The sequence below is a fragment of the Sceloporus occidentalis genome, unplaced genomic scaffold, assembly GCF_023333645.1.
Source record: "Sceloporus occidentalis isolate IW3139 unplaced genomic scaffold, rSceOcc1.0.p SCAF_3, whole genome shotgun sequence".
NCBI classification, from domain to species: Eukaryota; Metazoa; Chordata; class Lepidosauria; order Squamata; family Phrynosomatidae; genus Sceloporus; species Sceloporus occidentalis.
Genome location: NW_028316983.1, coordinates 114,380,429 through 114,392,549, shown reverse-complemented (window position 1 = coordinate 114,392,549; position 12,121 = coordinate 114,380,429). Strand labels below are relative to the sequence as shown.

The following is a 12,121-nucleotide window of genomic DNA, read 5'->3' as shown; positions in this document are numbered from 1 at the left end:
AGGTAGTAGGGACCATATTGCAAACATACAATGGTTAATGGAATGCAACAAAGAATTCCTGAAGAAAATCAGCTAGACCACAAAAAGCTATGATATGCTCTTAAAGAATTGGGAGTACCACTACATTTGATAGTCCTGGTGAGGAATCTGTAATTAGGACAAGCGGCTCCTGTGAGAACAGAAAAAGGAGAAACAGAATGGTTCTCATTTGGCAAGGGATCATGCAAGAATGCATTCTGTCACCTTACCTGTTCAACTTGTGTGCAAAAAATATCATACAAAGAGCAGACTTGGACTCAGAAGGAGGAGGAGTGAAGATAGCGAAAACAAACAGCAACAGTCTGAGATATGCAGGTGACACCATACTGTTGTTGTTTGCTTCCTTCAAGTCAACCTAGATTTGTGTCCCTGAGAATGAGGTATCTCCAATCCCCCAATCCGCTACCTCTCTGCTCAGGTCCTGTAGGTTCAGGCCCGTGGTCTCCCTAACTATCTGGCATAGTCTTCCTCTCTTTCGACTACCTTCTACCATACTAGTGGAAAATATCAGAGACTTGGAACAATTACTAAGGAAAGTTAAAAAATAAAGTGCAAAGGCAGGCTTACTGCTGAAAAATAAGAAAACAAAAATAATAACCAAGAGGGTCTACATAAATTCAGTCTAGATAATGATGAAATCAAAACATCCTGTGTCTTGGATCAAATATTGATCAGAACAGAGACTGCAGTCAAGAAATTAGAAGAAGGCTAGGAATGGAAAGGGCAGCTATGAAAGGACTAGACAAGATCCTAAAGTGCAAAGATATATAGCTGAGCACTAAAGTTAGAATCGTCCAAGCCATTCTATTCCCCATCACCATGTATGGATGTGAGAGCTGGACAGTGAATAATGTAGACAAAAAGAAAATCAACTCATTTGAGATGTGGTGCTGGAGAAGAGTGTTGAGGATATTGTGAACAGCCAAAAGAACAAGCAAATGGGCTCTGGACCAGGTCAAGCCTGAACTCCCCTTGAAAGCCAAGATGACAAAAATGAGAATATCATACTTTGGTCACATCATGAGAAAGCATGACTCATTACAAGAGACAGTAATGCTAGGGGAGTTAGAAGGCAGTAGAAAGAGGAAGATTGCATGCCAAATGCCTAGACTCAATCATGGAGGTCAAAGGCCTGAATATACAAGACCTAAGTAGAGCAGTGGAGGACAGGAGGTCTTGAAAATCTCATCCACAGGGTCACCATAGGTTCACTCAAGGGCCTTTAATAACTACTACTACAGAACTGAGGGAGCCCTGGTTTGTCTTGAAAGAGGGAGGCCAAACAATAATATCTTATGTGAATTGATATTCATGTATTCTTAGGTTAGTTTTACTAACCCTCCATATGGACCTTATCCCAGCAACTGCAGACTTGAGTCATTGGAAGAGAAATGCCGCTTTGATTGACCTGTAGCAGAAAGGCGGGATACAAATTAAAAAATTATTTTTATTTTATTTAAATGCTGAACAGTGGGAACCAAGTGAAAAAAGTAGTAGGGATGAGGATGGGCCAAGCTCTATGAAAGGAGCAAAAGCTCTGATCCTGTTCAAACTGGCATTCTGCACAGTATCTAACAATGTTTAAAGGGTTCAGACTCTGTGCAGGTGAAATGTACCACTAATTCAACCAGCTATGAATATAGGGTACACTGCATTCTTTTTTCTACATGCAAAACTACCAAGATACTAGGTAACTAAATAACAAAATGCCTTAGTTTGCTCATGTTACTAAGGGTGGTGATAGTGGCTGCATTCTCTATAAGTATAGATCGCTGGGTGATTTTTTGTTTGGTTGGTTGGTTGGTTTTTTTTGCCATCTGTAAATTCCTACTTAATGGGGAAGAAGAATGACTCCTAGAGCATAAGAGAACAATTTAAGTTTGTTTGCCTCAAATTTCTCTTTTCTCTCCTTGCATTTTTTCTTGTCCTGCTCCTTTACCTTTATGTGCCACTTTTGCATGCTGGCATATCTGTCCTTGCATTCTCTTTTCTTGTATATTAGCCTGCCTTGCATTCCTTTTGCTTCTTTGGGCACCTTTCTGTTCCTGCAGCCTCCTTGCTTTTACCTGCTGGTTTTCTTGCTTTCTTTTCTTTCCTTGCTACATCTCACTGTGCTCCTTTCTGTCACTAGGACCCCAAGAGCTCCCCTCTGCTTCCTCCGGACCTGTTAAAGAGTCTGGCTGCCTTGGAGGAGGAGGAAGAGCTGATTTTCTCTAATCCTCCTGATCTTTACCCAGCTCTGCTGGGGCCTCTCGCCTCTCTTCCTGGACGAAGCCTCTTTGTATGTATTTGACTTAATTCTGCTGCTTCTCCCTCTAATTTTGGCATATCTTTTTTCTTTTTATTTCCTGCAAGGGCAATAGGATATGTCGAATCCGTGTCCCTTGCTAAACCTTTTTGGGAAAATGAAATACAGGAAGAGCTTATAGGGTCAGGATAATGGAGATCTGCTGGGCTGTGTGTGGGTGGAAGCAGATTTAATGCCTTTATAATACTTTATTGATCCTAGGGTTGTTACTTTCTGACCAGAGGGCCATTATGATATTCCCCCCACCTAACATTGGCTCTCCTCTGCCCCCCTACACACTAATGGGCCATCTTAATTTTCAAAGTTCACTGATGAGTGGAAACGGCAGGAGAGCTGTTGCAGCTGGGCATGTTCCTGCCACAGACCTTTTAAGGAGGCACAATCTCAAAGTGAGAACATTGGGACTTTAGGTGGCCCAAATCTTTATCTCTTGGCTTGCTGAGAACTCAAGTTTTATATCTGTCTTGTGCAAAACTATATAGGCTCTCTTCTTTAGAGTGTATCAGAGTATGGATGAACAAACCAGCATCTAAAGAGAAAGTCAGAGGTTAGAAAAGAGACGTTAACTTTTAGTTTTGCACATACTTAGTGAGTTTTGATGATGTGAAGTGGTGTTCTTGTACATCTCACATCATAAAGATCACAGGGTGTATACATATCATCTGTTGATCTCTCTCTTGAGAAATTCACAAAGTTGCTTGAGCATTACCTTGCAGCATCCACACAAACAATCCACTTATCCCCCTGTGGATGCCTGAGATGTCTTTAAAAACTCACCTGCTTGTGCTAAGAGCTGCCTTTCTGTATCAGAAGAAGGACCCCTATTTCTGCAACAACAAAACCCTAGATACCTCTAGTAGTCCACAGTTTTCCTATCCCCACTGTCTGGTATTCAAGAGTATACTTCTCTGCACTTAAAGAAAGATTAATTATTGATAGACATATTCTCCAAGAAAGTAATTCATTACGTATGATGCGTTGGCATTAATGAGAAAATTATATGAGTTTGAAAAACAGACTGTCAGATGTTGACGTTGTGCATTGTATGGTATTTGTGCACTTGTATGACAAGAGGAGAAGTATATTAGATTTTGCTCTTGGGTTGGGGTGAGAAAACAGTCATAGATAAGAGGCTTCCTTGCTTTTATTTCAAAAGCCAAACAGAATAGGTCTGATAACAGCATAGGAGAGCAAATTTTTTGATACTTGGATGAAAATTCAAAGCTTGGTTTTCCAAATGTTTTCACAGATTTAACCCCAGAGTATGATCACATGTATTGTGAAAATGTGACTGTTTTAGTCCCCAAAGTGTTAGTCTTGCACACTTTATCATGGAAGATAGCAGTCCTTGAGGTTTCCCTTTTCCTATTATTTGGCATGTCACCTCCTTCTCCAGGCTGAACTTTATCACAGGTTGCTGGGAGAATTAACATGAGTAGGTCCAGTGGTTTATAGGAAACTAGAAGTCAAAATCTCTGTGAAGTTGTGAAAAGTATTACAGCTCTCATGTGGAGACAGCTTGAAGAATACCTCTGCCTAATGGGATGGCCAAAGCCCATGAGCTGCTCCATGTCAGTGCTGGCTGTCACCAGGGATGTGATGCAGGCAAGACAGAATCTGTGTTTGGGATCACCACAGAAACAAAGATATTTTTTTAGTATTATGGCTACCATAGACATCACTAACAGGAGTTTGTGTTTTTTTACTTACTTAAATTAGTCCTCATAAATTGGGTTAGAGGCATGCTCTGGCTTTCAGTAACTGCAACATATAGGATGGTATGTAGATATAAGACAGTGAGAGGTTACAGGTTAGATCCAGAGCTGCCCTACTAAAAACACAATGGATTCTTGTGGTAGCAGAGGGAACTAGGAGCCAGCAGAGCCTTACAGCTGGAAGAAGGCAGTAGGGCAGTGATAATCACAGATTTTTCATCTCCCCAGCACCATTTTACACATTAGCCTGAAAGATTCCCTCAACGGAATGTAATAATTTTGGAGCACATGAAGGAAACCTAGCTGAGGATAATTGGCAGAATCTTTTTTCAACTATGAATGCATCCAGTTCACGGAGTTCTTCTTCTAAGCAACTCTGGGTCCAACTCAATGAGTGGGGCACTTTGTGGGTGGGGCGATTAATGCAAAGTTATCTATGGAATTGTATTGAGGGGTATCTATTTTTATTGCCATTTTTATTGCTATTAATTATGTTTGATTGATAGAAATTAAAATAAAGTAAAAGTAGCTTCGTTTTTTAAAATAATAAGACACTAAAAGTGATATATGATTTAATGATTTTTTTTCATTTCAAAGAGCATGAGATGGATCAAACAAGTTGAGATTTGGAGATACAGTATAAATAGCCTATGCTGAGAGCATGTATTTATTTATTGCATTTATTTCCCACCTTGAATTCTAAGCAACATGTGAATTGCTCCTGAATCATGATAGTATGACTTAATAGTTCAGCATTTGGATATTTATATTGCCTTACTGACCAATGCATATTCAGAAGTCACCACATTTCTTATAAGATGAACTGGGCATGTAGAAATCATGTAAATTGAGCATCTGTATTGCCATGCAAAATATTTACTATATTTCCTGCTCTCTACACTCTTTTGGGCACTTTAGTGACAGTTATGAGTGCACTGGTTTCATGTAAAAGAGTCATCTCAATCATTAGTGGATTACAATGCCTAATGCTGTCTTTCCTTTCTCTGATTTTCTGAAGAAATCGCTGCTAGATAAACCATCAGATCTGATGTCTCAGTCACCATCTTTCCTGTCCCTCACAGGCTTCTCTCTTAATCAGGTAATTAACTGAAAACACCTTTTAAATCTTTTCCTGATGGATAAGGCCATGGGTTCTTATGTTAATTTTTTTATAGGTCATACTTCTTAGAGAAGTCTTTAAAAATACATACCTGTGCATGAACTCAATTGCTTCAGCTCACTTGCAGGTAGAACCTGGGGTTGCTCCTCTTTACATCAATCTAAACAGCCTCTGAGTAATGCAGGTGATTCTAGGCTAGAACATGTTAGATCTCTATGTGCAAAAACAGCTGAAGGTTTTGTTTTTACTACCTTCACATTTTATACTGTGGGTTATATTGGTCTCATCTGGCAATCACATTGGGTGGGTTTTTTGTTTTTTTGTTTTGGTGGTTGCTTATGTAATTTGGCCTTCAAAAGGATAGTGTATGCATGTTGAACTGGATGTCTTAATTCTAGTATTTGTCAAGAGGAACTTCCAAGTCTAAATGCCACTATGCTGTACAGAGTAAAAACAGGATTTTCTTATCCCTTTCCTTTCCTTCATTTATATACCATCTTTCTCCCTTGGCTCTTGATAGGCAAATTAATATTTTAGGTTATCTTCAGTCTTAATACGGGTAAGAAAAAGAACTGCTTGCTTTTATAGGAGACCATTCCTTATATTTCTGTGTGAATGTTACTGTCTTAGGTGTACCTTTTAGGGACAGATAATTCTGCTGCATCTTTGTACTGTGGGTGTTTGAGTGACTCAGTCACACCCAGTGCAGAGATGTGGTGGAATTCTCCCCACTCCCAGGAGAGAATGACTTCCAAGCAGTTAAACCAGACCAGTGGAAGGTATAGAGGTGCACCAAAGAACCTCTTCTCTAGGTGAGTCCTTGAGGTTTACGAACATCCTGTTTTTAAATGCTTGTTTCTCATGGCATGGTAGGAGTTCTGGTTTGCCTTCACATACAACATTGGAAATTACTTGGGTAGAGTGTTGGATTTAGACATCGTTGCTGTGAGAGCTGAAAATTTATTTGCTTGCCAGCTGAAGTAAATATTTTCTCATCTGGCCATTGAGTCATTGGGCACAAGCAAAACTGATTTCTCCTACCAGTGCAGTAATGTATTGGAGTGTGTCTCAGATTCCCGTTTAACCTCTCTGTCTCCTGCAGGAAAGATATCCAAACAGCATGTTCAATGAGGTTTATGGGAAAAACCTAAATGCCAGCACAAAAACAGAGGTCACTCCTTCAGTGGGCCACCAGGAGACTTCACTCTACTCTCTTTTTGAAGGTACTCCATGGTCTCCATCTCTTCCAGCCAGCTCAGGTAATACTTGTTCATACAATATTTAACTTTAGCAATGCAGCACCCCCATGTTGGCATTGCTCCACATCATGGTTTATGTTTGCCATGGCAATAGAGAGCATAGTTTGATCTTTACCTGTGAGGCACATAAACACCATGTTCTACAGCTGTTTGTTTACTTCATCCTCCCCCCATCCCCATCTTCACTCTCTATATTTTTACAGTACAGCAGCCTCTGGAAGCAGCATGATGATACCTGTTGGGGTAGTTTCTTAATTCTGATATAATGTCACATCAAAGTGAAATCTCATTAACCTCTGTTTGTCTGTTCAGGCATTAACATCATGCCTGAACAGACAAACCATCACCACATCATCACTGTCTCCAAAGGAAGAAATATCATAATCTTTTATTTCATTCTTGCACAAAAGAACAAAAAATTTCAACTGTTTTCTTCTTGCTGGCCAGATTGCAAGTGGATTTGTGTATTTTTTTATTTTTCCCTTGGCATTTTAAGATATTTTTGGAAAAATTGGTTAGTGCAAAAATCCCTTTCATTGTGCGAAAAAATTCATTAAATGCAAAAAAAAGTCTCATAGTGGTTGCCTATTTTCTTGATGAGCTATCCCCAGGATGAGGAAAAGTTAAATTTATATCCAAAGTGATGATTCAGCGGAGCCACTGCAAACTCTGCTTTGAATTATATAGCTAGATTCTTTGTGCTTTCCGTGTCCATGAATATGCATGAATTCTAAATTAAGAATCAGCAACATCTGTATTTTGTAACATGAAAGCTTACAAGTTGATGCTGTAGTCCCTCTTCAGAAAAAAAAACATACCCATAGGCATGATCTTGAAGGACAGAACAAGTGTTCTCCTAGTGTAGCAGTATGGAGAACATTTTTGTAGAGCAGTGTTTCTAAAATTTTGGTCTTCCAGATATTTTGGACTTCAGCTTCTAGATTTCTTGGCTAGTATGACCAGTGGAATTCTGGAAGTTGAAGATGCAAACATCTGTAGGACCAAAGAATGGCAACTGTTGCTTTAAAGTCTCCTCTCTTCTGCCTTTCTCCCTTTTGTTTTCTGTCATCCGCCTCCCTTCCCATTATCCTAGTTGTTTCTTAGAATTAAAGAGCTCCTTTCCCCCCACTTCTTGAGCCTGTGACATAACAGCCTCTTTCAAGATGTCACAGATGGAACAGAAGTTTCTAACACATCTTTAAACTCTCATGCAAGATTCTGGGTCGCCTCCATAGAGCTGAAGGATATTTCTTCTACATATTTATATCTGTCCTCATTTTGCAGAAGGTTCTTGTTTCTGGTATAGAACTCTACCCTTTGGACCACCAACACCCTCTCCTTTTTAACCAAATATGCATGATTCGATGTTGAAAACTGCTTTTTGGCATACTGTCATTTCTTGGTTGTTTGGGATTCATCTTTTGGGTACTTTGGGTCCATGCACTTTACATTGGTACAAAAGTCTCATGTTCACCTCAGCAGATGAATGCAGTTCATATGAGCATTCTTGAGTTTTACATATTTTGCCCTTGAGAAAAAAACATTCATCTAAATTATGAGTCCTATATTTCGGTCCAGCCTATCTTGTGTTAGTGCTAACATAAAGTCTCTTTATGATAAACATAGCTTAGTTAGTTTCCATTCCGTGGGGAATTGTTTTGTTTGCCATATTTGTTGACAGATTTTAGTTAGAACTAGAGTAGGTTCTATCTGTAGTTTGAAGCAGCTCTATTGTTATGCCATCTGTTCTTGGTGATTTATTTCTCCCAAGTGATTTGAGTGCAGCTTCCACTTCACTTTCTAAAATTTGTCTTCAAATGATTCTCCGTTGAATGAATCTGCCATTCAGTTCTTAGAGCCCATAAATACACCACCCATCCCCCACTATTTGTTTTTTGTTAGTTGATCTGTTGCTTTTGGGGGAGTTGTTTTCTTTTTACACCTTAAACATAGACTTTGTTGACTCTTTCTCTAAAATTCTACCTACCAGATCATTCAACACCAGCTAGCCAGTCTCCTCATTCCTCTAACCCAAGCAGCTTGCCAAGCTCTCCTCCTACTCACAACCACAATTCTGTTCCATTCTCCAACTTTGGACCCATTGGGACACCAGACAACAGGGATCGGAGGGTAGCAGATCGGTGGAAGACAGATAAGCCAGGTGAGCAGAAGGGATGATTGCACCAAGTATAATTTAAGTAGTTTACTGGATCACTAGGTATTATTTGAGTAGTTTACTAGATCACTGACTTGTTGCCTTTATCTCTTTTAGCAATGGGAGGATTTGGCTTGGACTACCTTCCAGCAACATCTTCCTCTTCAGAGAGTAGCTGGCATCCAACCAGCACTCCTGGTGGCACCTGGTCAGCTCATGGCCCATCCATAGAGGATTCATCAGCTGTGCTTATGGAAAGCCTGAAGGTAGGATGTGTATTGGAATACAGGAGCAACATCTGGAAGGTTAATCTTGCTGTTATTTGTTACAGCAAAACCCTTTAACACTAATAATTTGCTCTGTTTAGGGTTTCTTTTTGTTCAGAAACATAGTGCAGACATGTTGTTGAGTGAAATATATTGGATGAAGCCCTAATTACAGGTTCAGATTCAGCATCTAGCTTGTATGCTAATAACTCAGTCAATACAGGGACAGGCTATTGTAGCACAAAGAGTTTAAGTTCACTGATCTCCTTTATGATGTAAGGAAATTATTTCACCTGCTTTAAAAATGCTGTTACTTTGGTTGAAACTGATTTTAAGGAGATATGTCTTAAGTTAGGAAAGTCTGAAGGATCGCACATGGACTGTAACTATCAATTCACTACCCTGTAGGGGAGACATAATAAAAGCACTCTTTCAGTTGCTCTCTGCAGAGTAAGCAGCAACAGAATGTCTGGGCAGAATTCCTTGTTCTGCCACTCATTCATGCAGACAAATGGCTGGGGTATTTATTTATTATTTACTTTATTTATTTGCTGCCTTTCTCCCAGACTGTGACCCGAGACAGATCCCATAACTCATTAAAGATATTTACAAAAAGTTTAAGACCAATTTAAAACACCACATGATAAAATTTCAATTTGTTACCTTGCAAATAAACTATTTTAAGGGAGAAGCTGTTCCTTGCTGCTGTTTACAGTAGAGTTGATGGGTTTAAGAACCCTTTGCCTATACAGTGGCTTCTAAAAGAAAAAGCTGTTTGGGATTAGGGATGTCTCACCAGTGAACTATCATTTAGAAATACTGGAAAAACTGGAGAAGTTAGTATGAGGATAAGCGTAGGCGGTCCCTTTTTCCATTTCTGCTTTTACAATCATCTTACATACTGCTGTTCTCATTTTTAGTCTATCTGGTCCAGTTCCATGATGCATCCTGGACCGTCTGCCCTGGAGCAGCTGTTGATGCAGCAGAAGCAGAAGCAGCAACGCGGGCAAGGTGCCATGAATCCACCACACTGAGAATGAAAGAGGATGGCAACCTTTGCAACCGAAAGCTCCATACATCATGGCATGTTGGGTTTGCAGGACTGTCCCACACAGTCCTGTGCGCGTGGCAGCCCTCTCTTCTGTTCCTTGCCGTCAGGAGGGCGTAAGTGCTCCACCAACCCACTGAGTGTGCACGAATATGTCTGCAGTGCAATGGAAAACCAACACCAGGAACTCTCCCATCCCTCTGGGGCCCTCTGGAGGGAGAGAGGGACTGCTGTTTGTCTCACGGTAACCCGATATCACCGCCTCTCACCTTCTCCATCGTGCATGTCCCCAGCCACGTGGGAAAATAAAAAGCTGAGAATGAAGAGCAGATGGGAGAAGCCACTGAGAACTTCTCGATCCTTCTCCTCAATTTTGGAGAAACCAATAGGAATCTATTACTGATAGCTTTGCTGACTGAGAATGTAGTTGAAATTTATTCCTCAACATCTAAATTTCTAATTATTACTATCTCAGTAGTAAGATCACACTGAATTCTTCCATACACAGATGTGCTTTGTAGTCAGTGTGTAGCAATCCCTCCAGTTGCTGGTCCAGCCAGAGGTGGGTGGTGGTAGATTGGATGGGGGCTAGTTTTTTTCTCTCCTGGTTGGATAAGGAGTTTTCATGAAGGAGAAACTGGGCCCTCTAGCGCCACTTCCACCTTTTCCTCAAAGGCTATCTCTGGAAAACCCCAATTGGGTCAGTGTTTCCGGTTCGAAGTGTAGTGGCCACTATAGTGCCCTCCCAATGGGCCAAGCAACCACTGCTGTGGGGTTTTAAGTTAAATGGTTCAGATTCCTGTACATTTTATGATAGCGTAGTGACCAGCCTCATGAGATGGCAAGCTGGTCTGTGCATCACAGCCTGACTCCTTTATGTAGGTAGGTAGAAGCTTTCTGTGTCTCCCCCCCACCCCCTTTTTCTTCCTTCCCTTCACCTTGCTGGTTGCTAGTAGTACTATTCTTCATATACAGCATCCCACAGAGTTCTAGCAGGATAATGCAGAGCAAAGGAGTTAATCTAGACAGGATGATGTGTGCAATCCCCCCCTCCCGCAATAGGTGTGTGCCCACTCCACAAACTCGCACACACCTGTAGGCACAGGGTTCCAATGCTCGAATGGAAATTCAAGGCAACAGAGGACATATGATGTGGAACCCACGCACAGAAGCCAACAGTCCCACTTGCTCCTACAAGGGTGCAGAAGAGGGTCAAGGGTTCTACTTGGTATTTATTGAGCAGAAAGAAGACAGCAACTCTTCTTCTTGCATAGGACAAAAGGACAGCATTTCTTTTTGTTTCCCAGGGTAGCTATGGAAACAATCTAAATGTTCAAAACTGCTGCAGTTGCAGGGGTGTGTGTGTGCGTCAGTTCAGGATCTGTGAGCCGGGAAACAGCTGCAGAGCAAAGCACATCCAGGGTCTACAAGTGACGCTGGAGTTGGGGAGCAGCCCCAAAAAGACTTTATATAAAGGGAAGCTGTATGCATAGTGCTCTCTCTCTCTAGGATAGGAATTGGACCCCATATGCCTCCCCATGCTAGCAGTGTTGCTGCTAAACATGTTTCCCTCTTTTAAAGAAAAAAAATGGAGAAAGTCTCAAGGATGAAGTTCCTGCCTTGGTTGTAATGTTAAGCTGAGACCCTCTGTGCTTCTTTGGCTCCCTGCCCCTGCTTCCATACCATCCCCTTCTCCCAGTTTGTGTATTTGAGCTGTGCACCTAAGCAGCTGCAACATTCCAGTGTTTGAAATGCCACTAATTCTTGCACCCTAGACAACCTAACCAGGTTCACCATCTCACTCTCTCAGCAGTGCCAGAGTCCCAGCCTGTAGGCTCCCATTTCTGCATGAGAAATCTGGTGTTTGGAATGTTTTCTTTTAAGAATCTTTGGGGGCAGGGTTCCTTCTTTCCCCCATATACCCCTGCCCCACTGTATCAGGAGCCTCAAAGGAAGAGGAACCCCCAGCAGAGAAAACTGGTTTGTGTCGTAAGCTTCTTTTGTGTTTTCGTCTGTCTGTGCGAGACCTGCAGCTGCTGAACTCAGCTTTTGCCTTTAATTAAACCATGTTCTCTACAGCCAGCCTTGTGTAGTAACATCTTCTTTAATCACGGAGCTGCCATTAATGAAACTATTGATTCCCTCCGCTTCCCATTTCACAAGAGGAGATTCCACACTAACAAGACATTCATTTGCTCAGAAGTGACAGAG

General features: G+C 41.1%; 1 protein-coding gene across 2 annotated transcripts in view; it reads left to right on the top strand.

Moving 5' to 3' along the window:
• SMG7 (SMG7 nonsense mediated mRNA decay factor) overlaps positions 1-11,988 on the top strand; it is a 65,697-nt gene extending 53,709 nt beyond the window's left edge. Inside the window, exons 18-23 of one of the 2 annotated variants that reach the window (XM_089515869.1) lie at positions 2,171-2,320; positions 5,081-5,161; positions 6,285-6,441; positions 8,432-8,602; positions 8,714-8,862; positions 9,783-11,988. In XM_089515869.1, coding sequence (XP_089371995.1) covers positions 2,171-2,320; positions 5,081-5,161; positions 6,285-6,441; positions 8,432-8,602; positions 8,714-8,862; positions 9,783-9,896 — 822 coding nt within the window. In that variant the 3' untranslated portion in view covers positions 9,897-11,988. The remainder of the gene's footprint in view (positions 1-2,170; positions 2,321-5,080; positions 5,162-6,284; positions 6,442-8,431; positions 8,603-8,713; positions 8,863-9,782) is intronic. The other variant, XM_089515870.1, reaches the window with a different exon arrangement.
• Positions 11,989-12,121: the final 133 nt, after the last annotated feature.